At 44.3% G+C, this 26751-nt stretch overlaps 1 protein-coding gene across 6 annotated transcripts; it reads right to left on the bottom strand.

The window, feature by feature from the left end:
• Nucleotides 1-64: 64 nt before the first annotated feature.
• Nucleotides 65-25433, bottom strand: KLHL8 (kelch like family member 8). 6 transcript variants are annotated; one of them, XM_048509296.1, is made up of 11 exons: nt 25386-25433; nt 17710-18031; nt 10369-10917; nt 9131-9317; nt 7656-7799; nt 6392-6503; nt 4662-4830; nt 4193-4352; nt 3040-3241; nt 1143-1624; nt 65-1032 (listed from the first exon to the last, which is right to left on the bottom strand). In XM_048509296.1, the coding sequence occupies exons 2-10, from the start codon at nt 17911-17913 to the stop codon at nt 1501-1503; spliced, it is 1851 nt and encodes a 616-aa protein (XP_048365253.1). In that variant the 5' UTR covers nt 17914-18031; nt 25386-25433; the 3' UTR covers nt 65-1032; nt 1143-1500. The 6 variants fall into 6 exon arrangements, with proteins under 6 accessions (XP_048365253.1, XP_048365250.1, XP_048365252.1 ...); XM_048509293.1 differs by lacking the exon at nt 25386-25433 and adding an exon at nt 25085-25230; XM_048509295.1 differs by lacking the exon at nt 25386-25433 and adding an exon at nt 25117-25185.
• Nucleotides 25434-26751: the final 1318 nt, after the last annotated feature.

Here is a 26751-nt window from a genome sequence, read left to right as displayed (position 1 = left end):
TCTCTCTCTCTCTCTCTCTCTCTCTCTCTCTCTCTCTCTCTCTCTCTCTCTCTCTCTCTATATATTTGCTACCTCTTAGCTTGGCATATATACCCTCCCTTCAATCATGCCCCTTGCCACCTTTAAAAAAAATCTCATTCAAGGAAGACTTGGAACGGGTCTGCAACCTGCGGCTCTCCAGATGTTCATGGACTACAAATCCCATCAGCTGGCAGGGACAGCCGCAGGTTGCAGACCCCTGAAGGGAGTGGTGGGATCGAGCTCCAGAGTCATCACTGCACATAACCTTTCCGGTCACTCCAAAAGCAAAAAGCAGAACGGCAGCGGCAAAGGGCCTGAGGTGTGCCTTAGATCACAGGAGTCATTTCGAGGTCAGGAACACATCCGAACTAGCCAGCTAATAAGTGAATTGCTGAATGATTGTCTGAGACGCCTACCTGATTACTCTCCAATTACGCTGATGCATATCTTCTAGTTGTGGCTTACACATGTTCTAGGAATGCATGCGGGATATCAATGCCAGGCGGTTTGGAGAATGGGACATTACAAGATGGAGATGCAACGTTTACAAGCCTGGCAGAGCCAACCAACTGCCTTAGCACAGTTCACGGGCGACAAAATAAGTGTTCCAAATGGAGATAGGCTGTAGTGGACAAAGCCCTGGTTTTATTTCAGTGGTAGCTAACATTTTCCTTCCGGAACTGAAAAGCGTACCCCCGGCTTCTGTTGCAAACTTTCACCAGAAGGTGTGCAGCAGTGATTACATTCCACACAAAGCCAGCCACGTGACCTGAGCAAACGTAATCTCATGCTTTAGGATTTTGAAGACTGAAATGGATGTTAACAAGATCGATGGTTATTAGGTGCTTCACTCTGGCAAATGAAAGCTGTTAATTTACAAGTGCCCTTTCCATAACATGTTTCAGGAGGCCAGAGTCAACTGAGCTAGTTTAGGTTTGCATAGCAATAGCATTAGAACAGAACATGCTTATTCATAAATGCGGCTATTATGTTTAACCCCGGGGTGGTCAACTCTGGCGCTTCAGATGTTCATGGATTACAATTCCCATCAGCCAACTGGCCATGCCAGCAGGGACTGATGGGAATTGTAGTCCATGAACATCTGAGGGGCCAGAGTTAACCCCTGGGTTAACCAAAACATCCTTCAGATAAGAGATGTAAATGCTCAAGTACAAAGATTCTGGAGAAAAGCTCAGCCATTCAAAACGCCTGAACAGCATTTTCCGCACAACCTGTCCCCCTTGGTTAGACTACCAGATGCTGGAGATCAAAGGCTCTTCAGCTTCTGAACTACTTCTGGGCATTATGGTATCATCCAGCACGGAGGGCTTCTTGTTCTATGTCTGCCAAGCCTTCAGTTGCCAGATACTCAGATTCTCTTACAAAAGCACTGGTGCATATTTACAAATACAGATTTAGGAAATTCCTAGGGATTCTGAAGTCTTGTGACATCAACAGACGATAGACTTCAACCCAAATTCACATGCAGTCTACCACGTTGCTGGATCCTTGACCCACATCACGGATTTGGCTGCCCAGGCAGGCACACACCGCTACACCCGCTCCAGCTCTGCAGTGGGACACAGAACCCACAAGCTCCCACCTAAAAAGGAGGAAGGAATGCAAAAAAAGAGAGAAAGAAATCAGTTTGTTTCTACCTGAAGCTTCAGTACTAGACACAGATCTGATATATTGTAAAGCCCCCCCCCCCCCCACCCACAAAAAGAGACCAGCCTGGTGTAGTGACTCAGGCGTCAGACTAGGACCTGGGGAAACCAGGTTCAACAAGAAAACAAATCCTCTGCTGAGGAAGAAAATGGCTGCTGTGTCAGCGGACCCATGAAATATGAGCTTGGGAGCCACTCTGGCTTTGCTGAGATTTTTTATACCAGAGCAAAGCAGATTGGAGAAAGATCGGAGATGAGCTGGGGGGAAATCTGGGAGGTGTACAAATGCACTACGATGATGTGGGGATGAAGGGGGAAAGCCCACTTCCAAACACCAGAGAACGCCAGACAAATAACGTGTGCAGAAACAACCTGAGCAGCACAATCCAGATTTTTTGGGGAGGGGAGACACTGAGGTAGTTGGGGATGGGGAGGTGAAGGTGGGACCGTGCCACCTCCAAAGGGGTGACAGTGGAAAAACCCTCCTGCTGCCCAAATTGCCCCTTAGCCAAAACAAACTTGTTGTCTGTGGGCTCGGAAGGTGGCATTCCCACAGAAGCCAGCTAAAGTCGGCTCTACCCCCGGGAATGTCCCAGTCCGCCCACCCACCCATTCCCCTCACCCAATGAGACTCCAGAATAGCTCTGCAGCAATGCCTGCTTTCTGGTTTGGCCACTGCAGAGCTGTGAGGCACCAACATGTTAGCTCTCTCAGCCGGTGTGGGTGTCCCTTACATCGGCCGAGGGGGCAAATGCATTGGTGCAGTCCTCTGCCACTCCCAAATAATTTCCCTCCCATCTGGACTCGACAGAGAAGGGGAATTAATTGGAAGTTTTTGTAGTATTTTTTCCTTGCTTAATTGCACTGTATTACTCTGAGCACCTAGTGGATTACAGGCCTTGGAGGGGACACTTAAGAATACCTGGGAGGAGGCAGCACCGTAAGTTAACTAAAAACAAACAGAAAAACAAGTAGTCTAATATTTTATCTATAGTGTTATCAAGGTCTTTACTCAGGAAAAATTAGTTTAAATCAATCCATATCCCCCTCAGCGCTTTTGAACTCAGTGCAGAGAACAGTGGGGGAGAATATGAGCTGCTTGACTTCCTGACCTGTACAGAGGCTTGGTTAATTTTTAGTTGCAAATTTAGAAAGCCGTGAAATACGGCGGGAACCAGGCAGGACAGGCCATAGATGCACAAAATGCCCTGGAGTGGATCCAATTTTAATAAAAGGAACAGCTAACATGGGCCAGTTCCATAATGACTCAACGTTCTGTTAAACAAATTCCGTATATTATATATTCATCCAGTGTGGAGACTTAGTTTGGTAAAAGAAAGATTCCAATCACCTGTTCACCACTGGATCAAAGGCTTCCACTGTATTCAGATAAGCATTCCCATTGTGACCACCAACAGCAAAAATTTTCCCCATTAATGTTGCTATGCCAACGCCACCCCTAGGAGTGGTAAGCTCAGCTACATACTCCCATTTGTTACAGCGAGGGTCAAATCGTTCAACCGAGGTAAGTGGAGAATTATCATCAAAGCCACCTGCAACAAGAAGATACATATTTGTGTATACACACACCACGTTTCCTTTCAAACCTGAAAACAATCTAACCTTTGCATCCAGCTATTCAAGAACATGGGTATAAGTTACATACAGTGGCTACACATTCAGTCAAGGACAGAGGGATCTGGTGTGAATAAAACTCACCTTGAAGAAGAAGAGTTTGGATTTATACCCCACCTTTCTCTCCTGTAAGGAGACTCAAGGTGGCTTACAAACTCCTTTCCCTTCCTCTCCCCACAGCAGGCACCTTGTGAGGTAGGTGGGGCTGGGAGAGTTGTGACTAGCCCAAGGAGGAATGTAGGAGTGCGGAAATACATCTGGTTCACCAGATAAGCCACAGGAGGTGGTGATGGCTACTCACCTGGATAGCTTTAAAAGGGGCTTGGACAGATTTACGGAAAAGAAGTCGATTTATGGCTACCAATCTTGATCCTCTTTGATCTGAGATTGCAAATGCCTTAACAGTCCAGGTGCTCGGGAGCAACAGCCACAGAAGGCCATTGCTTTCACATCCTGCGAGTAGCAGAGAGCTGGACTAGATGGACTCTGGTCTGATCCAGCTGGCTTGTTCTTATGTTCTTAAGCCTCTGCCACTCAGGTGGAGGAGTGGGGAATCAAACCCGGTTCTCCAGATTAGAATCCACCTGCTCTTAACCTCTGCACCCTATACTAAGTCCCTATATTGATGTTCACAAAAAAGGGTGAACAAATGTAGCATGAGGACATGACATGTGTGCATCTAGTGGTGCACTTCATCACTCCATATTATTTTACACAGTTCCATTGCAAGAAAAATATAGCTTTTCCCAACGGGTCACCCACTTACAGGTTAAAATTAGATGTCATGATTGACTGCGGCTTTCTCAAACATGTAAGTTACTGCAGCTCTACAAAGTGATCCGCAGAAGGAGACTCTCAGCATGACTTACCTACTACATATAAGCAGCCGTGGAGTTCACTGACCCCATTGCCAGCTCTGCGCTGACCCATTTCTTTTACTTCTATCCATTTATCCAGATGAGGATCGTATTTCTCCACACTGGAAAGGGAAGCTACGCCATCATTACCACCAACGGCGTATACATAGTTCTGTAACAAACAAACAAAAGATCGAGTGGATTAGCTAATATTAAAGTGGCAAAAATAACTCCACCAGTGCTTTTTTACTCCCACAATACAAGGAATTATGCAACCAGCTGATTATGAAATAGCTGTTCGTCCCAGCTGTAAGGCTTTTATGGTAATGAGTCTGCCAACATATCTCGTCTGGTCACCTCCATTACATCTAATTTTATCCTTGCCGCAGATTGCTACGAAAGGTAGCACACGGAGCATGACGGTGGTGGCTGACATGCATTACACTCACTGCACTTTTCGCACTAGTGAAAGGACACTTACCACGAGGGCCACTGAGCCCACTCCCCCCCGAGGAGTGTTCATTGAGGCCACCGCGCTCCACTGATCGGATTCAATGTCGTATCTCTCCACATCACTGAAGCAAGTGTTGTCGTCTAGGCCTCCGATGGCATAGATGGGGCCTCCCAGAGAGGCAAGAGCAATTCCTCTCCTGACACACACACAAACAAAAAAATCACATACTCCGTTACTACACAACCGTAGCTGGCAAAAAAAAAGGTAACCGGAGATGATCGGTTTGAAAACAAAGATGCACAAACTGTAACAAAACAGCAACCCACAATTTAACCGTTTCATCCACAGCAGCGGCGCACAGATTAAAAGAGACGCTACTCTGGTTAGTATGCAAGTCTTCGTCCTGCTTTACATTAATGAAGAATGTGCTGAACTCGGCTCAAAAACAGAGTGAAACTATAAACAAGACGACCCTCTTCATCAAGCTTAACAGTCTAGGACAGAGGTGTCAAACTCGCGGCCCTCCAGATGTTATGGACTGCAGTTACCATCATCCCCTGCCAGCATCATGCTGGCAAGGGTTGATGGGAACTATAGTCCATAACATCTGGAGGGCCGTGAGTTTGACACCTGTGGTCTAGGAAGTTAAATATAGCAGTTAGATCCTCTTTTTTAAAAAAGGTAACGTTTCCCTTCAGTCATGTCCGACCCTGGGGTACCACTGCAAACAGTGATTGTATAGGCAAGCCGTTTTTTGTGGGGTAGTTTGCCACAGCTTTCCCTGGCTATTCTTTACCCCCTAGCTATGAGCTAGGTACTCATTTACCGATCAAGAATGGATGGATGACTGAGTTGACCATGAGCCAGCTGCCAGGACATCTGACCCACAGGGGGCTTGAACTCCTGACCATGTGAGTGGCAGTGCAAGCACTTAACCACTACACCACGCAGCTCCTGGATCCACTTTAGAGGATCTTTAGAAAGGTGTTTTCAAGGGTCAATTGTGGCTAATAAGTAACCTTTTGAAAAGATCCTCTTTAAAAATTACTTATTAGCCACAACTGCCCCTTGAAAACACTTCCCTAGGCGTGGCAGCCACACAGAAGAGCAACTTTTAAGACTTTATATAGCTTGCACTGAGACCAAGAATCAATGGCGCACAGTCAGGGCAGAAGGGAAAGAAGAGGGCTGACCATGGCATGCAAAACCTCCACCTGTTTCAAAACCATCAATGCATGCAGAATAAGCATAAGTATTACACGGATTACCACCCATCCAAGGAAGGCTATAAAACAGCCACCAGAGAGAAATACTGTTCAAATAGGCTGTTGGAGAAGGGAAGCGCTGCCAATGCACCTATTAAAAATATGAGCCTTGAGTGCGAGACCATTTACAGGCTTGGAATTCAGCCAACCGCACTGGGAAACGGTGTTCAAAAGAGCCACAGGTAGCCTCGGAGCATCACTACTGTAATCAATGCATTCTAATCTCTACCCCTGTCTGCTATCTGTATTGAGGACTGTTAGTACATTCTTAATCTTGCCTTGCAACAATTGTTACATTTAACTGTCTGATATCTCTCTCTCTCTCTCTACTTCCAGGCAAACTTCTTCCAGGCATGATATTTTCTCCATTAGTCATTTTCAGTTCGCTCCCTTGTTTTCCTCATGTCAACTTTAGATTAGGCACTTAAACATGTGTACCCCACGAACCTACTTGCTCTTAAATGGGGCAGGCACAGCCTGTGTTCAGCCTACCTTTTGGTATTCATAGATGCTTTCATCATCCACTTATTTGTAAGAGGGTCAAACACTTCCATACTTCCCAGGTGTTCATTTCCGTCATGCCCGCCCACTGCATAAACTTTACCTAAAACAGAAAAACCTTTGCGTTTAGGAAGACCTGAACGGGAACAATACCGCTTCAACCAATTTAAGCAATACAATTACAACTGAGGGAACAATAACTTACTTGTTTATATCCTATCCCCTAACCAAAAATCTGGCTCCTGGGAACAGTTAGCAATTAAAATAAATGAAATCGCAGTAGCAACAAAACATTAATATAACAAGGCAGCCAAACATAAAGATGCAACCAGCAAACTAAAAGCCAACAGCATAGAAGCAGTAATAAAATTAGGCTGTAATATGGTTTTCCAAAAGGCTTTTGAGAAAGTCCCTCACTAAAAATTCCTGAGAAACCTTCAGTGTCACGGGATAAGAGAACTGTTCTCCCTCTCCCATATTAGAACTCGGCATCGTCCACTGAAGTTGAAGAGTGGGAGATTCAGGACAGACAAAAGATAGCATTCCTTCACACAGAGTATAGTTAATTTGTGGGGCTCATTGCCACAGGATGTGGTCAACCAGCAACTTGGAAGGTTTTAAAAGGAAAGTGGACATCTTCATGGAGAACTGGACGATCAATGGCTACTAAGTATGATGGACATCAGCTCCCTCCAGTACCAGAGGTAGTATGACTCTTTAAATCAATTGGTGGGAATCATGGATCAGAAGATGCTGTCCCAGTTTTCCTGTTCATCGGCTTCCTAAAGGTAGCTAGTCCAGAATATTAGACTAGATGGGCCTTTGGTCTGATCCAGTATGACTGTTCTTATGAACCCAGGATTTAAGTACCCACAGATGGGGCCCTATTGAAAATTAGATATATTAATATATTGAGAGGGTCCCAATAAAAGGCATCATGTGGTTTTGGGATTTATCTGTGGCCCAGTGAGGCTACCTGTGATCTCTGTTAGCCTGCAGTCCTAACAGGACACAAATGCCACTGTGGGACTTACTCTAATAAACATACTCAGGGTAAGATTATTAGCCCTTTTTCTCAGCACTGGTCTGATCAAATCAAAGCCCACCACCCATCTTAAGAACAGTTGTACACTTTTTATCTCACCCCAGAACTCTTTATTTACAAAGGCTACAATTTTGGATTGTGGAATAACTGAGTCATTAAACGATAACAAAGCATAAAGTGATCTTAGAACAGAGATTTTTTTTCACCAACCTCCCACAGAGATGACACCCACGTGCCTTCTTCTACTGTTCATCTCGGGGCCAAAAAACCAGCTGTTCTTATTTATTGAGTAACATTCAATGCTGCGAAATGGGTCACCGGATCCACCACGACCACCAACACAGAAAAGAACACCTAGCAGGAAAAAGAACAAGGCAAAGGATTTCATTATTAGGCTGAGACTGAAGGCTGAGTCACTTTACACATGACTTGATGGATGACAAAGAACCAAACACTGAAGACAGCATGAACTAACAGCTCTGCCAAAACATAATTAAATAGCAGAAATCGGTCTGCTGACTTATATTTATTTATACTTGACACGCACAGTTCACAGTTCGACATTTGAACAATATAGGTTGTCGATTCTATTGCCTCTCAATATTAGCATTCAAGATTGCTCAAAGTTTATGTTACTGAACAGAAAAAATCACAGTTGTAAGTGACCAAAGACTCCAACAAATGTATACAAATGTTATTAGCTTCCTGCGTATCAACTAAGTTAGGCCCTTGTGGCAGTGCATCAATGCTATGACACAAAGAAGAAGAGTCTGGATTTATTCCCCACCTTTCTCTCCTGTAAGGAGACTCAAAGGAGCTTACAAGCTCCTTTCCTTTCCTCTCCCCACAACAGACACCTTGTGAGAGAGAGTTTGGAAGAACTGTGACTAGCACAGGGCTCTGCAACCTGCGGCTCTCCCGATGTTCATGGACTACAATTCCCATCAGCCAATTGGCCATGCTAGCAGGGGCTGATGGGCTTCGTAGTCCATGAACATCTGGAGAGCCGCAGGTTGCAGACCCCTGGACTAGCCCAAGGTCGTCCAGTGGAAATGAAGGAGTGGGAAAACAAATCTGGTTCACCAGATTAGACTCTGCTGCTTATGTGGAGGAGCTGGAAATCAAACCCCATTTCTCCAGATTAGAGTCCACCTGCTCTTAACCACTTCACCATGCCAAAGTTGCCTGGTCTAACTTGCTGAAGGTGTCCATTCAGAAGCAGGTTTTCAGTCCCATACATGACTCCAACATCTCTCTCCACCCCAAGAGATACACTCTATAGACCAACATGTCACCAGGTGACTGACAAAGGGAGTTATCTGGATCCTCTAACTATGGGATGATTAGCTACCAGTGTCAACTGAGATAATTATCAAAAATAGTAAGCCAGAAAATGCAATCTTATCTAAGCTGTTTGATCAGCAGCATTCATGTGATCAAGAACTGCTAAGATAGTGACCACATGTAATGTAATGAGCCCAGAGTCCCAAAGTATTAAAAACTCACTAAGATGTGAATGTCACTAAAACAATGAAGTAGTTATTTCTTAATTTCTAATATCTGAATTTCTTTAAATCCTTAGAATCATGGAGTTGGAAGAGACCCCAAGGGCCATCGAGTCCAACATAAATCTGCAGCACTGATTATGTCAGCTTTCACAGTATGTCTGGAGGCCAACACATCACCTGCCGTGTGCTTCCTGGGCGTAGTTCGGACGGAGTATTCAAAGTCCGGTACTGTGTGACTGCTCAGGTGCAGGTGGTAGTTTCTTGCTTCATCCAGCAAATCCCGACATTTTAGGTTCTGCTTGACAATCTCTTCTTTTGCCACTACGCCCATCAGGAAACAAACGGGCAGCAGCGGCAGACGCACCTGATTGAGGACAGGGGGAACAGACAGAAGACTCGTAATGTCAGTTCAGTTTAAAATCATGGGTCTAGGCAACTGCAAGGGAAACCTCCAAAAGAAATGAAGAACATACCCACATGTTATGGGGTAACAAGTTAGCTTCAAAGCCACCCCACTTTCCAGATAATTTCATTTCTTTGTCATATGTTCTTATCCATACAGCTGAGAACTACATGGAGATTTACCTCAACAAGAGATGAAACTATAGTCCAGCCATTCTCAACCAGGGTACCGTGGTACCCTGGGGTGCCGTGAGCATGTTCCAGGGGTACCACGGCAACACTACCGCCCCTCCCCCCTGATTATTGTGGTGTCTCCCACCGGCGCCAGCAAGGACATGGAGCTGGCCCATGGGGCAGGGCCAGCCACAAGGTCAGCAGCCACCCCCACCCCAGTGCTTCCCTTCACCCTGAGAGGGGAAGGTGGGGTGTGTGGCAAGCAGGGGCAATGGGAGGGGAAGGTGGAGGGTGGCGGCAGGGGTACCGTGAGATATGAAGAGTGAGGTCAAGGGTACCCTGACCTCGAAAAGGTTGGGAAACACTGCTGTAGTCAATTCCTCTTGGGTGTTAGAGAGGAACAACATGAACAACGACGACAAAAGCTAAGTAGATCTTGGTTACACATGCTCGATCATCAGTAGTTAACTTGCAAGTATCTAATTACATGTTTTGAGAACCATCACAGCTCATGACAGATGGACGTTCGTGGAATTAGTCTGGGTTTATTTGGGGAGGGGGGAGGAAGCAGCAAGAGAACTTGCTTTTGAGAAGCAATCGGCTCTTCTGAGGTTCCAGGCGGGAATGGTGAAGAGCCCTCCCAAGTTCAATCTGTCATACAGGATGACCACGAAAAGGTTGTTATGATTATCACCCGTTTAGACAAAACGGGTAATCCAATCCCAACAAAAGGTAATGCAACACTGACACTTTTACCCCGCAGATAGTTACTTCCCTGCAGGCTGAGACACGAACATCCTTTAGCAGCTACCTTGACCCTATTCTCCCGCGGGCCTCACCTGCGCGAGTATTTCATCTAACCACACGGCATGATGCTGAGGGTTGGCAAGAAGCCATTTGATAGCAGCCGTGTAGACCTGTTTTTCACTCTCAATGCTGAGGTCGTTGGAGGACAGCAGCCTATGCAGGTGCTGAGGCGACACGCTCACAAAGTCTTCACAGTCCACGACCTCGGCGAAATGCTCGCAGGCGTAGCGGTCGGCCATGTCCATCAAGTCAATGCGGTTGTGGCTCTCGGCAAAGGCGCGCACGGCCAGGCAGTTCGAAGGGTGGAAGTGCAGCTTCATGTACTCGCAGCAGGCTTTGGCCACCACCTCCACCTGGAGGATGCAAGCGGCGTACAGGAGGGGCTGGACGTTATCGACCGTCAGGGTCAGCCGGGACGAGTAGACGAACTTGATCAAATCTTCTATGGCGTCGCCGTCAAAGTCCTTGATCTCGATCAACGTCTGCTTGGCTTCGGCCATTTCGGAAAGGAACATGGCTCGGAAGTAAGGAATAACACAAGCCAGCACCAGCTTGTGACAGGAAATCAACTTTGATCCAACCTGCTGGCAGAACGTAATGGCGTCAATAACTTGACAGCTTTAAATTTATAAAAAACTGAACTGCATCTCAGCTCATGAACTCTAAGGCATTAACAGAATTAGGCTAGTGTTGTTATAGGTAAGGATGCAAAATTTTCCCCCCTCCCACACCAATCTATCACGAAAATGAGATACTAGTCATTCATATTATCTCATTTCACAAAAGTGGTGTATCATGGCCAGGTGGATAAACCTTATCTATTTTTTAAAAAATCACTTTTAAAAAATGTACACACTAATTTGCAAATATGGGGTTGGTCTTTGAAGCATGTGATTTTTTTCACCAGGATATTCCTCTGTCCACATTTGGTATGATGTCACAAAACCATGGTTGCTCATAACCAGATTTCTTTAAAACTGTTATTTGTAGAAATCTTTACAAACCATGGCTACAATTTTTGCAAGAGAATTAAGATTTGCACTGATGCACGTTAACAGAAAATCTTGGGGGAAGAGGGAGTCTTTTTGTTTCTCAGACTAGCATCAATGGCACATTTGGAATTCAGAGACAATGTAGTGGGAACAGCACAAAATAATGGCTACAAAATGGCTCTCACAGGATGTGGAGCCAGTCATAAAATGGCTGCTGCAGCTTATTTTTAGTCTCATAGGCCCTTTCCGCACAGGCCAAAAACAGCGCCCTACGGATGGCAAAAAAGCTGTCCCTAGGGAGCTGTTCACATGGAGGGGTGCTGATGCATCGCAGTAGTGCCGCCCTCGCTCCCCCCCAGCGGCGCGAAGCCGCTGTTTCCCAATCTCGCTCCCCGCGCGAGGTTTTCCGGAAACAGCGGCTTCCAACCGCTGCCGTGCGAACGGCAGCAGCTGGAAGGCGCCATGTCCCCCGCACCATCCCTGCAAGCTTACCTCGTCTCCTGGCTTCCGGCTCGTCGCAGAGGCTAGGGGACACGCGACTCTAGAGCCGTCGCTCCAGCCTGTGGGGGCGTGTTCCCTGGCCTCTATGACGAGCTGGAGGCCAGGGGACGAGGTAAGCTTGCAGGGACGGTGCAGCCTGTGCGAAGGCTGCGCTGCCGCCTGCCGCCCATCCATGCGAACGGATGCACCCCCGCACCGTTGTGGTGTGGAAAGGGCCAGAGTGAAGATCCTTGGGCTATGATGACAGCTGCTGCTGAAGTAACCTTTTTAAAAATCTCCAGTGGCCAATCAGAAGCCTAGCTGGGCAAAAGCCCCATCTACTTTCTAAAAACAGCACCAGGAAAGGTGTCAGCCGTCACTATGCCGCCAATGGGCACCCTGATCTTATCTCACTGATCCATTTTCCACTTCAAATACGAATTCCTGAATACATCAGGTTGCATCCAATCAGCTTTTTGACTAATAAAAGAGGAAATGGGGTCTCTTTTAACCACCAAAGATGCTGTACAGTCAAAGGACCTGCATATCCAAAATTCATGTTGGGTGGGAGCTATACCAAAAAGAGTAATTTGGCCAGACCGAGTGAAAGATCGTTAGATTTCAACCCATCACTCCGCCCCCCCCTTTTACAGACTGAAAATATGTATGCCATGTTGACCATACCACAGGCACGTCTGCACCTTTTGACGACTAAGGACCATTTTATTGGACGTTCCTGCAAAAATCTACATTTTGCTTTAGACGAAGTTACACATTCCTGTTTTTCCACCATTTTTACATTCCTCTAGATTATGAAGCAGTATTACCCACTTCAATTAGCTATTCGTTCAACCAGTTGGCTCTGGCCAGAAACCACAGCCAAAATGGTTTACTGCCAAAAGAGCGATGGGAAGGAATTAGCTGTACATGGCTTTAGACAAAGCACGGCCATGAAATACACAGACAGCATTATGCCCAGTTCTCAGCATTACAAAACTGGTGGATCTGTGTGTCTGTTCTGCACAAAAGAAAAGGCTGACACGCATACATTTTGGCCAAGTATTGTTAGGCCACAAAGAGCTAACACAAAATTGCCTGGCATTTCAACACAGCAATGGTTTATTTTCCAATAAATTGGAAGAACAGTCATCAGATAATACATCTGAAATAACAGGATAAACAGGCAAAGAGCACCCTGGCTGGACAAAATCTTACAACAGTGAAAAAAGGCGAACGACTAACGTCTTTCTACTGCTTAAAAGCATTTTATTGAAGACACTGAAGCATCCTGGAGCTACTGAAGTGTTTTGAAGTCAAGGGCTCAGGAAAATACAGATGAGTTTTGCATACTCACCAGAAAGAAGAGTTCAGAGCAAACAACTGCTAAAGTGCAATTAGTAGTTTAATTTCAATTGCTCAACCTATCAGGTTTATCTCACATGGAGATCTGTTCTGACATCACTAACTTGACTGAGTCCTTCAGACCCAATGCCCCAAAGTAACAAATAAAGGCTTCCATTCACGTAGTGGGGATGAGCAACTTTTACAAGGGTTTCTTAGTGCCAGATAGTTATGCAGTATTTTGTATTGTTCAGCTTTTGCGCACCTTCTCTTCTCAAAAGGCTGCTGAATCAATCACCACAGCACAGAGCAGTAAGCAGCAATACTACAGTTAAAGCTCTGCTCACAAGCTCTCTGTCCACTGAGTTCAATCCAATTAAAACTCCTAGTTGGAGCCTTTAGCAGGGACCATATAACACCAGTCCTGTACCATCTTCACTGACTGCCTATCAAGTATCGGGTTATCTTCAAGGTGTTGGTTTTAACCTTTAAGGCTGTGAGTGGTCTTGGACCCATATACCTTAGGAACCACCATTCCCCATATTGCCCAAGTATGCTCCTCCAAGGAGAACCATCTGGTAATTCCTGGCCCAAAAACTATACAGCTGGCCTCAACAAGGGCCAGGACCTATTTGGTCCTAGACCCGTGGTGGTGAACCTTTGGCACTCCAGATGTTATGGACTACAATTCCCATCATCCCCTGCCAGCATGGTCAATTGGCAGGGGCTGATGGGAATTGTAGTCCATAACATCTGGAGTGCCAAAGGTTCGCCACCACTGTCCTAGACTCTACCTAGATGAATATACTCCCAAATGAGATCAGGGCCCTACGGGACTTGAGTTCTTTCAGCACAGTCTGTAAGACGGAGCTGATCCGCCAGGCTTTCTCTGGAGGCTAGCCGGGCTGACATCTATCTTTCTGGCCTCCTGGGGGATAAATTGGGGGGGGGGGGGGTTTAAGTCTCCATCTTGATTGTTATTAGCTGTTATAGTGTATAAGTTGTTTTAGCATTATTGCACATGTATTGTTGTTTTAAATGTAGTAATGCTTTTAGGTTGTTGTATTGCTGCCCAAGCCCTTCGGGGATGGGCGGGGTAAAAATCTATAAATAAATAAATAAAATCCCGACAGAAGGTAGCTGTATCAAGGAGGACTCAAGTCTTCCATTGTTTGGAGATTGGTAAAATGAGTACCCAGTTTGCTGGGGATAAAGTGTAGACAACTGGGGGAGGCAACAGAACCCCCCCCCCCAAATAAACATTATCTACCTAGTAAACATTGTGATGCAGTAATGACCCAGTGCTTGCACAAGGGACTATCGTTACCTTTATAAACAGAGCACTCCAACATATTGTCAAAGGCTTTCACGGCCGGATTCAACTGGTTCTGGTGGGTTTTCCGGGCTGTGTGGCCGTGGTCTGGTGGATCTTGTTCCTAACATTTCACCTGTATCTGTGGCTGGCATCTTCAGAGGTGTATCACAGAGGGAAGTCTGTTACACACACTCTGAAGATGCCAGCCACAGATGCAGGCGAAACGTTTGGAACAAGATCCACCAGACCACGGCCACACAGCCCAGAAAACCCACCAGAACCAGAGCACTCCAACTTTACCACATTCAAGGCTGGGATCGAAGTGCTGGAAGTGGCAGAGCACCACACAGAAAGACGTCTTCCAGAGAAAGTGCAACTCCCCTGACTTGTAAGCTTTTATTGTAAAAACCAGCCCTTCAGCTCCTTGCTTTGAATATGAATAAGTTACATGCACAAGGGAAAAAAGAGTGTCTAGAATCTCTGACGCCTAGTTTTGTCCCACCCACCTCAATAAGGAAACAACACAAGAGAAACCTTTTCATCCACCCCTCCCTCTTTTTCTCCACCACGTATACACTTACACCTCCAGAGAAACTCTAGATGAAAACTAAACTGCTCTGCAATTATAGGAGCCAATGCTAATTAACATTAAGTCAATGGTTTATTCTGAGAAAGCTGTAAACCCAGCAACTGTAACCATTTGATATCCAAGGCAGCTAACAGCAGTACCTTAAAATGATCAACTATTTTGCAGAATTAAGCCCTTTCAGACAGCAGAAATAAAATTGAAAATATTTAAAAGTACTGAAATGGCAGAGCCGATAAGTATTAAGGAAAAGAGGAAGCAAGAGTACTAAAACACAGAGCACAGAACATTTAAAACGAATCATGCTTACTATTCTTCTAGAGATGAATACCATATTAAATTGATGCAACAAAAAGGAAAAAAGAGAGAATGTAAGGGAGGCATGTAATGGGATGAGTCCCATGACTGAAATGTAACAATTCAGGAATAAAACCTACTTCAGAGAAATAGACCAACTGGGAAAGGAGAAGTAGCATTGCACACCAGGGATGATTATACCTGTGAGCAAGACCATGACTTAAATCCTAGAAGCCAGGTTGAAAGGATCTGAGTAAAAATTAAGGGAAAGAGAAACAAAAGTGATCTCGGGGGGGGGGGGGGGGGCTATTACAAACCCCCAAGACAGACTGAAGAGTTGGATGGTGCCTTCCTGAAACAGATGGCCAAACTTTCAGACAGGAGAGAAGTAGCAGTAGTGGGAGATTGCAATTATCCTGATTTATTTTGGGAATCAACCTCTGCCAAGACTATAAAGTCCAACAAATTCCTCACTTGCCTTGCAGACAAATTCATGGTCCAGAAGGTGGAAGAGATCTGGTTAATGGGGTGGAAGTAGTAGGATCCTGGGTTAAGAATGAAAATGCTTTCCTAGAGTTTGTTATACAGTGAAAAGGGGATGCCAAGTATAGTCAGACACGCATTCTAGATTTTACGAAAGCAGATTTCAGAAAACTTAGAAAACTTTTGGGTGTGATCCCATGGTTAAGAATACTAAAAGAGAAGGGAGTGCATGATAGATGGGAGTTTCTTTAAAGTGAGATCTTGAAGGCACAATTTCAAACAGTTCCAACGAGGAGGAAAAATGGGAGGTATCTAAGGAAACCAGCATGGATGTCTAAAGACCTTTCAAGTAAGCTAAAATTTAAGAGACATGTACAAGAAATGGAAAAAGGGGGAAATCACCAAGGAGGAATTCAAACAAATAGTGAGGAAGCGTATGGAGAAAGTCAGAAAAGCTAAAATGCAGAACAAGTTGGTGGATGTAACATACCTTTACTTCGGTAAGGCCTTTGACAAGGTCCCCCATGATACTGCTGCTAGTGTTTTAATGTTTAATTTATTTATTGTTTTAACTGAAACTATTTGTTGTATTCAAATGTTGATTGGTTTGTGAACGCCCTGAGCCCTTCGGGGGTAAGGCGGTCTATTAAATTTAATAAATAATAATAATAATAAAATAATAATAATATTCTTGCAAGCAGGCTGGTAAAATGTGGGCTAGACAATGCTACTGTTAGATGGATTTGTTATTGGTTGACTGACCAAATGTAAAGGGTGCTCACCAATGGCTCATCTTCATCCTGGAAAGAAGTGACTAGTAGGGTGCCACAAGGGTCTGTCCTGGGCCCAGTGCTATTCAGTATTTTTATCAATGATTGATGATGAATAGAGGGCATGCTAGTCAAATCTGCAGATGACACCAAATTAGGAGAGGTAGCTAATATGCCACAGGACAGGATCAGAATTCAAAATAACCTGGACAGATTAGAGAGCTGGGCCAAAACTAACAAAATGAATTTCAACAGAGATCAATGCAGAAAAAAGTGAAATGCACAGATATAGGATGGGTGACATCTGGCTTGAAAACAGTACAAGTGAAAGGGATCTGGGAGTCTTAGTAGTAGTAATGTGGCAGGCAAGAAAGCCAATACAATTCTGGGCTGCATCAATAGCAGTATACTGTCTAGACTGAGGGGCATAATAGTACCTCTCTATTCTGCACTGGTCAGACCTCACCTGGAATACTGTTCTGGGCACCACAATTCAAGAGGGATATTGACCAGCTGGGTCAGGTCCACAGGAAGGTGACTAGAACAGTAAAAGGTTTGGATTCCATGCCCTATGAGAAGAGATTTAGGAAGCTAGGTATACTTAGTCTAGAGAAGAGAAGGTTAAGGGCCGACATGATAATCATGGCTAAATGTGCAAAGGAATGTCATGTTGAAGATGGAGCAAGCTTGTTCTCTGCTGCTCTGGATACTAGGACAAGGAGTAATTGATTCAAGGTGCAAGAAAAGAGGTTCCACCAAAACATTAGGAAGAACCTTCTGTTCAACAGTGGAATTCACTGCCTCGGAATGTGGTGGAGTCTCCTTCTTCGGAGGTTTTCAAACAAAGACTGGATGGCCATCTGTCAGGAGTGCTCTGATTGTGTGTTCCTGCACTGCAGGGGGTTGGACTGGAAGGCCCTTGTGGTCTCTTCTAACTCTCTAATTTTAACCAGCAGTTCTGCAGGATTTCTAGAGTCACATTTTTATATAGAGTCAAGAGCATTCGGCATGAATTTCTGGATGCAGTACAGTGACCCTAAACAATAAACACCTCTAGAAAACTCTGAAGATAAGCTCACACACACACAAAATGGAATATGTATCAGCACCTTCAGGGTGACATCAAACAGTTCCCCGGCTTCATAGAAGCGAAGCAGGGAGCTGTGAAAATCCTTCCACGCTTCATTCGCCTCAAACACAAATGTTTCTTCTTCGCCATCACTGTTCAGAGGGGTCTTTTCCTGATGATGCTGTCTCTTTCCTTTTACCCCACGATGCTCCACTTGCTCTGGGACCATGGAGTCAGAAGCCATTGGCTAGTTGCCTTCTTCCAAGCTGGTCATCAGTCTCCATGAAAAGACACAAAATAAATCCTGCCGAGTGAATCAGGGTAAACAAGCAGAGATGAGCAGCACTGCCCTCTTCTCATTCCTATGAAAAATTAAAAACAACAACACATTAGTCATTTTCCACAGCACAGCAGGGGCAGGTTATATGAAACACTCTGCCACAGAATACTTAATTGATAGTCAACATCTTCAAAGGCACCAGCACTCATAAGCAGGGACTTTGTACAGATGATATTTTAAAAGCAAACAGGTGGAATGCCATCTGCAGACAAATAATACCCAACAAAAACCATGGTTAGCAAGTTGGACTAGAACAAGGGTGGCCAACCTATGGCGCTCCACATGTGCAAGGACTACAATTCCCATCAGCCTCTGCCAGCATGGCGGGCAGATGGGAATTGTAGTCCATGAACATCTGGAGTGCCACAGGTTGGCCAGCCCTGGACTAGAACATCCCAAAGCTACCCTGTTTCCCTGAATATAAGACATCCCCTAAAAATAAGACATAGTAGAGGTTTTGCTGAAGTGCGAAATATAAGGCATCCCCCAAAAGTAAGACATAGCAAAGTTTTTGTTTGGAAGCATGCCCAACGAACAGAACACAGAAAAATAAGACATCCCCTGAAAATAAGACATAGCACATCTTTGGGAGCAAAAATTAATATAAGACACTGTCTTATATTCGGGGAAACACGGTATTATAAATGCAGCAGCAACACCCCTCAGTCCTTAAAAATACTCAAAACTTCCTATCGTTGTGATTCAGTTAGTTATGCTCAAATATCCACCAGTTTGGCTAACATCCTGCTTGGAAGCAGGAAGACAGATCTCGAACAAATGTTTGGAAACATCAAAGCAAATTTCTTATTTGCATATTATTTGTGCAATTAAACTGTTTTCTTGCACCTTTAGATTTTCACTGCCTCCGAGTCCTCTCATTGCCTCTGATTTTTAAACGGCACACAATTCTTTTTAATCGGTTGTATTCTGAATGGAGACGGACGACCTGCTATCCACGTGTGCCTTCAGCGTTTCTCTAGAGCCAGAATGGTTTAGTCGTTGGTTCAGGGCTGTGGGTTCTAATCTGGTGAACCATGAAGGCTGCTGTCACAGGTCTCTCTGAACTCTTTCCGCCTCGACAGCTTAGTGCTTTGATTGTGTGGTCCTGCATTGCACGGAGTTGGACTTGATGGCCCTTGGGGTCTCCTCCAACTCTATGAGTCTGTGAATTTCACAAGGTGGTGAAATTCTCTATGAGTCTGTGAATTTCACAAGGTGCCTGTTGTGGGGAGGTGTAGGGAAGGCGATTGTAAGCTGCTTTGGATCTCTCTCTTGTAGAGAAAAGTGCAGTACAAAAAAAACTACTCTTCCCCTATCTATGAACACAGCTAGTTTGATTACTGCTGGAATGGATGGATCTTAAATATTCTGAAGGAGGAAGTTATTCAAAACACTGAAGTAACACCTGCTAATGGCTAGAGGTGGCGGCGAGAACCCTCGTGGGAGGGGAGAAAAGAGCTCCCCTGGCCAGCAGGAGATGCACTTTATCTAATATTGGCCATTGAAAGGAAGTAACTAAACGTGCAGGCATAAACAAGGCACGATAAACTGCAAGAGACAGCAAGCTTTCCACAAATCAATCAATTCAATGACCCAAATAACCATGACCCAAGGGGCGATGTTGCCTCTTTTCCAGTAAATGAGATGGTTTAGTCCTTGGAATGGTTAAAAGCAGCCATAGTATCCAGTCACCAAGCAGCTACAAAGACGCTGAGCATGTTTCTGTGCCTGGCATGAACTTTGCCAGGGACCAAAGCAACCTGATCGGGATGTAATACAATAAAGGCAGTTCAAACCAGATACATCCACCTAGAGTTCTCGCTTGTGCCAAAGTTGTCAGCTGTTTCTCCTACAGCAGTGGTGGCGAACCTATGGCACGGGTGCCAGAGGTGGCACTCAAAGCCCTCTCTGTGGGCACGCGCAAACAGAGTCCCCCCACCCCCACACATCTAGGCTGGCCTGGGCTGCTGGGCTCAATTATTAGCATTAAACCTAAGACCGAGTTTTGGAGGAAGCAGTGTAGGTAACCCTGTTAAAGCGCTGTTAAACCTGACTGATTTTCATGCGAAGAACTACAGCGCGATCCTTTATCTGGGAGTATGCTCGTTTGCTGGCAATGGGGCTTGCTTCTGAGTAAACCCTCCTAGGGTCATGATTCACCAGTTGGAAGAGTTGAATGGTTGCTTCAAAGCAAAGCCACCAACTACCACCAAGCTGAGTTACGCACGCCTTGGAGCCAACTGTTTTTTTCTAAACTAAAACCTCAATATTCAGGTTAAATTGCTGCGTTGGCACTTTGCGATAAATAAGTGGGTTTGGGGTTGCAATTTGGGCACTCGATCTCAAAAAGGTTCGCTATCGCTGCCCTACAGTATTCCTGCCAGACTGTGAAAGGATCCAAATCAGAATAGAAATTAGAGGAAGTACAAAAGGACACAACAGCTGACAAGTAATACAAACTCTTGAATATGTGGTCACTTTCAACTTATACATGAATTAAGATGGCCAGATTCCCAGCCTTTGATTTAAAACATATTTGCAAATTTGGGTGACTTTGTAAAGTTGCCATTTTCTTTTAACACTTGTTAGCTCAACTTTCTAGACTTGTGTTTAACTCTGCAACATTCTGCTACCTGTTTTTAGCTCAGGCTTATACTGTGTAGCTCAAACAAGTGCGTGCACAATTGTTCCAATCTCGAACTACAACAATCATTATATTCCTAGCTTGCAAGATTACCCGTTCTAAGTAATTCTGACTTCTTGCTGTCATTATGCAGGGTCTGAACTGAAGTATCTATACAACAAATCCCATGGACTTGGAATTTCCCCCAACTGTGGGGTCTGTGGAGTTATTGAACAGGGTCCATGAATCCTTATAAGCACAAAGCAATGGCATTTTAATTTTGTTATCATTGTGTATTTGCTTAATCAATGGATACTAGCAGTATCACATGGGGGGGACGGTCTGTGAAAGTTTTTTACTTTAAAAGGGGCGCTCACACTCAAAAAGGTTCTGAGCCACTACCACAGAATGCAACCCAGAATTTTCTGAAATAAGCATGGTTCCTGGATAGCGAATCCTTTCGAAATGTGGGAAGTCAGTGATTGAATGCTGTCGAAGATGTCCTTGCTCCTGTTAAGAGAGGTCACTATTACTATTGGTTACCCTGTTTCCCCGAAAATAAGACATCCCCTGAAAATAAGACGTAGTAGAGGTTTTGCTGAAGTGCTAAATATAAAGCATCCCCCGAAAGTAAGGCATAGCAAAGTTTTTGTTTGGAAGCATGCCCGTCAAACAGAACACCAGAGCATGCAGCTGTGGAGCGGAAAAATAAGACCTCCCCTGAAAAGAAGACATAGCCCATCTTTGGGAGCAAAAATTAATATAAGACACTGTCATATTTTCAGGGAAACATGGTAAGAGAACAAGGCTGCACACAGGGAAATTCTTCCACCCAGCTTGTGAGCATCAGTTCATTTCTGCAAAAAACAAAGAAACAACCATGCGACTTTTCTAGTTCTTCATGTAAAACTACTGTCGTCACTCTCAGTACAAAAGGATCACAACCTACCGGTTCGACAGCAACTCCAGTCAAGTTCTGGCTGCCCCAAATACCCCATTTTGTTGGTCCACTGACAAAACGCCTGCCCCCCCCCAAAAGCTTACAACAGAAGGAAGCTTCGAACTAGCCTTTTAAAACACACTACTTACATCAGCAACAACCAGGTCATCTAAGAGGGGGGAAAAACCTCTATTACAGAAGAGTGAGATTTTCACAGCCACTGAAATCCAGAATACCTGCTAAACTCGCTTAGGCTTGCTGGGGGCAAGAGGGTGGGGGAGAAGCCTCCTGTATTTCCTCGCTGTATATGAAAAACTGCTGATACTGCACATGAGCCAGCTTTATTTTTTTCCCCCTTGCTCAGAGCCCAGAAGTTGCAAGATAAATTTGAGGTTTGCTGCACAACACAGCGATGAAAGCAAAATGTGCACGTTTTGTTCACCTTGCAGCAAATAAGAATAAAAGAAAAGCCACACTGGATCAGACCAATGCTCATCGAGTCCAGCAGTCGTCACACAGCGGCCAATCAGATGCCTCTAGCAAGCCCCCAAGCAAGGTGACTGCAGCAGCATTTTTGTTCCTGCAGGGTAGGAACAAACAACTCAAAACATCTAACATGCGAGTACTTTTTAACCCTTTGCCCACTTCTGTTCTAGAAAACCGCCAGGCCCCATGGCATCAACCATCGTTTTCCTACTTGTCACATACCTTTTAACAGCAGGTCCACTGCTTTTTTAAGCTATCAGGCAACCTATAACCAGAGTCCTCTCAAGTTAACAGAAGGACACTTGTGACAGCAACTCGGCATTGGGAGGGCTCTGCAAATTATGCTACTGACCTTCAACCTCTTGAAATTTCTCCAAGCTGTTCTAGCGATGCACACACACACAAACCCACATCACTGGAGAAGTTCAAGCTCCCTTTCAACAATGCTGCAATGTTCCATTCAGTTCACAAAACTGAACACAAGCCCTCCTCTCTTGTCTGCTAAAATGTGCATTTTTCACTGCTACACAAAGGAATGACAGATTCTGCGGTTTCAGTTTCCACTGCCATGCCAACTGCCCAGCGCTGTGCCCTTTTGGGCTCATAATATTGAAATCCAACCACAAGCAGGACTAATGAGTACTGTGGCTTTAACCAGCATATCTCAGCATTTCACTTTGTGACCTACTTTGGGCTATTTCAAGGAAGCTCAGATACAAACAATACCAAAAAAATAATAATCACACATCCACTGCTTTATAAAATTGCCTGAAGTACAACTAACCCCCCAGCCCCTGGCTGATTTAGATTGGACTATCAGATGTATGTTCTGGCATGTCTAGCAAACATTATTCTATCCCCCCCACCACCCAATGTTTTAAAAAGGGAAAGATCTTCAAGATAAAGATGTTTTTAACCTAATGGTTTGTCACAACTCTTCTGAAAAACCATTATTTATTTCTAAAAATCAATCAATGTCAACAGGGCTACGTACCGGGTACACAAGAATCAATTATATTTTTTTAAACAATAAAAAAATCAAAGTAAAAAAAACATTTTTTTGGAAAAATCCAATCTTGACTTTTTAACTAAAATATATCATAGCTCAAAGACATCTTGTAATAGAATATAGGTAATTAATTTATAATTCTATGGTACAAGACAATATATTTACGGAATGTTTAAGAAAAGTTTTTGTAAATGAGTTCCAGTAATTCATGGCTCATGGGCCCAATTTCATGCTCTCCCACAGGCTTCTGTAAAGATTATTTAGGCTAATCTTTTCTATCTACCAAAAAGGACTTAGTGCTCTGTCTAGACAATACCATCACAGGTGCTTAGCTTTGCAGCTCTTCTCTCAGACTGTAGATCTGTGTCTTCATTTTCTGCCGCCACTGTAATTTGCTGCACAAAAAACCAGGAGAGTATATTGGCCCAGCTACAGCAGACAAGCGACTCTACAATCCCTTCCCGACTCTCCCGCCTTGCTGTGCTGTTTGTGCCTCAGGCGACACCACACCAAAGCACTGGGGTGGGGAGGCTGCATATGAAATGTAGCATGCAGTGAAGTCGCACTCTTGGCAACACAGCATGTGGCACACTTGTCAAAGAAGCTGGGAGCATCTACAATTCAGAATGGAATTTTAAGCAAAATTGTTATTTGATGCACAAAATTGTTATTTGATGCACACATATACAAAGATAATATGGTTAGGGTCCTGGCCTCTGCATCAAGATTGATGCAGAAAGACTTAGCTATGAGAACTCCTGCATCTGATGTAGCACGCAGCACTGTAGAGAAAGTTTCTCTGCAGCAGCTAGCAAAGAAGGCAGGGAAAGGCAAGAAATCCAACAGAAAATGGCACCGATGGGGTTAAATGCCCAGAGTCTGTCTCCCACCACATTATATGATGGTTCTAAATATTGACAGAGCTGTTGATGTTTTCAGTGCTTTTTCACTGTAAGAAGCAGGAACGTCGCAGACAAGATTACCGGTATGACACCATGAAGAATGAAGATCTGCCAAGCTCTCCAAACAGGCCTGCTTAAAAGAAGACACTTATCTTTCCACCCCCTTTTACTGTTCAATCGGAAGAGGATCTCAACCTTCACTAGCACAAAATGCCTCTCACAATCCCCGTTTATCTCTCTCAATAGTGGATTCCGCACAGCACAGTTATAACAAGTTGCAATCATTATAAATGAACTCGTTTCCCCTTTTTATAAACAGAAAACGAATCCATTTATAACGATTGCAACTCGTTATAAATATCCCGTGCAGAATCCACTGATGGTTTTGCTCTCCTCTTAAACTACAATCCCAGCCTAATTCCACTTTTCATCTTACTGGGAGATGCTCTGAAAATGTTACTCACCAGTTGACTGAAAATAATTTTTATCAGGCTAGAAACGAAAATAAAAAACAAGCATGCTATGCATATGCACGAAGTCTATTTCTTTATCTGCCTGTTCCCCTCACATCTCTCCTTTGCCTAAACATTGTTTGTCCTGTTAATTTCTAGGGTTTTTCCCACCAGCTTCTCTCTTTGTTGCCTCCTTAATCACAAGGAAACCTTCACGCAGGATTTTTTTTAAAAAAAGCAGGGAACAAGCAAAAAGTTTCCCAAAGACCACCCCTCACACTTTTAAAGGCTTCAGCAAAACAATATCTGTTTCCTTTCCATCCTCCCAACGTCTGCTCCTGGTCAGAAATCCCACAGCACAAGAACAGCCCCAGACAAATATGCTCTGCTAAAACAACACTGCAATACTGACTTTTCACAACTCTGATGCTCTCCAGTACATATTTTTTCCCTCCAGCCCCTCAAAACACCATCACCCGGGCTTACACTGCGTCGGGGCACAGAGCCCCAGAACTTCCTTTATAGAAGTCTCTGAACATGTACAGAGTGTTTTCTCCCTCTTGCCCAGGCAGCAAAGCACAGTCAGTCCCCAAACTTCTTGCATGCCTCTTGGAAAGCTTCGACCACATCCCTTCTAAACCCCTTCTTCCTTGCCCGGCCTACCTGAACACGGGAGGCTGACTTCCGACCGTTACCTTTCGCACGTGCCACACCGAGGCACACACTGGCCGCTATATTGAGGACACCGCCAGCAACACGGGACGCCAACGCAACCTGACCTGTTGCGCATGCGCCCTTATGAACGACCCATCTTCGAAGGCGGAACCTGAACGAAGGGGGAAGGGTGCGGGGGGGGGGCGCGTCTGGCAAGTGAATAAAGGAGGGCGGTTGGACGCATGCGCCACAGAATCGGCGCCTTAAAACCGAAATGACTCAACACTGCCCTTCGTTCGTTACAACATACCTGAAGAGGTAAAAAAAGAGAGGTAAAAAAAGAAAAAGCGGTCGCCTGAAAAAACTGAATGATATTTCTGCGCATGCGTCATGTTTTGCTGTTGAGGCTTCTGGGAGTTGTAGTTTTTGCTGTTTAGAACAGTGAATGGAGTTTTGGCTTGTTTGGGGACTACATTTTACAGCACGACAGGTGGCATTTATTATCCAATATCAGAGGTGGTAAGCAGAGCAGGTGTCTATAAATATCTGTTTTAAAACCGTCTAAATTCCTGATCAGTATTAGTCTGCTGCAGTGAAAATAGGATCTGAAGAAATGTTGCTGTGGTTTACTAAAATTTGTGTTAGAATACAGTTCTGGTCGTTTTTAAGGTTCTAGATTTTGTCTACATCCCTATTCCAATTCACAGTCATCTTCTTAAATTAAATCAATTTCTGTTTATTGACATTTCTCTGACATGCAAAATTAGCATGGGATAACTTCTGTTTCGCCACTGCTCTCGAACAGAGATCCTGTAGGATTGTTTTATGCTTCAGCTGTCTCCTTATAAGAAATTCTAGCCCTTACATTTTCAGCTGGTTTCAAGAGCAGCTGACATTCTAGTACTCACAAGGCACGAGGGCATTGTGAAACACAAGAAAGTTTAAAAGGAGATTGTAAATAATCCTTCCTACATGGCTATCAGTTGTTTCTAAAACCTGGAATAAATACATTTAAAACCATGCCCCTGATGCATAATATAACAGAGGAACAAGCACTGAAAAGCATCGGAAGTAGACAGTGTTAAACCCAAATGTATCAAATTAAGACAAATAATTCCCAAAGCCATCAAGATTTGAAAGAACAGTTTCCTGAGAGTAAGCCCTATTGAGTAGACACACACGGAGCTGCATTAATCTGAATCAGGTCATCAGAACATCAGTGTGAGTGTTGTTTACACAGATTGGCAGTGTCCCTCCAGGGTCCCAGGTAGAGATCTTTTACATCACCTGCTACATCATCTGGGTTGCCAACTCCAGGTCTGAGATTTTCAGGGTGGGACCTGGGGAGGGGAGAGACCTTAGTAAGGTACTATAAAGCCATAGCACAGATATTCCCAAACTTTTTGAGTTTCTGAGCACTTTTCAGGAGATAAATTTGTCACAAAGCACTATTGTTACTCTTCAGCCAAAGACACATATGGGCCTTCTTGGCTGTTTTTATCTAACCATTAGTATTTTCTCAAATATTTATATAGCAAAAGTGTGGATTATTTTTCCAATTCTAAATAGCTTAAATTTTGTTCCAAATTTAATTTCCCATTGAAAGTCATTAAAAAATGGAACTTTATCTTTTTCTTAAAACAAGTTGTCACATTTAAGAAGGAATAAAGGCCTTG

Source organism: Sphaerodactylus townsendi, linkage group LG10, assembly GCF_021028975.2.
Source record: "Sphaerodactylus townsendi isolate TG3544 linkage group LG10, MPM_Stown_v2.3, whole genome shotgun sequence".
Classification (NCBI taxonomy): Eukaryota; Metazoa; Chordata; class Lepidosauria; order Squamata; family Sphaerodactylidae; genus Sphaerodactylus; species Sphaerodactylus townsendi.
The sequence above is the reverse complement of the archived record's forward strand: the minus strand, read 5'-3'. Positions and strand labels throughout refer to the sequence as shown.

Excerpts from the sequence above, each read along its gene's own strand:
- KLHL8 (XM_048509296.1), bottom strand. The coding sequence starts at position 17,913 with ATGGCTTCTGACTCCATGGTCCCAGAGCAAGTGGAGCATCGTGGGGTA. Across the intron at positions 10,918-17,709 it reads TGTTTGATGTCACCCTGAAG|GTTGGATCAAAGTTGATTTC; the intron begins GTGCTGATACAT and ends TTCTGCCAGCAG. Across the intron at positions 3,242-4,192 it reads CGGCTGCTTATATGTAGTAG|GTGGCTTTGATGATAATTCT; the intron begins GTAAGTCATGCT and ends TTCTTGTTGCAG.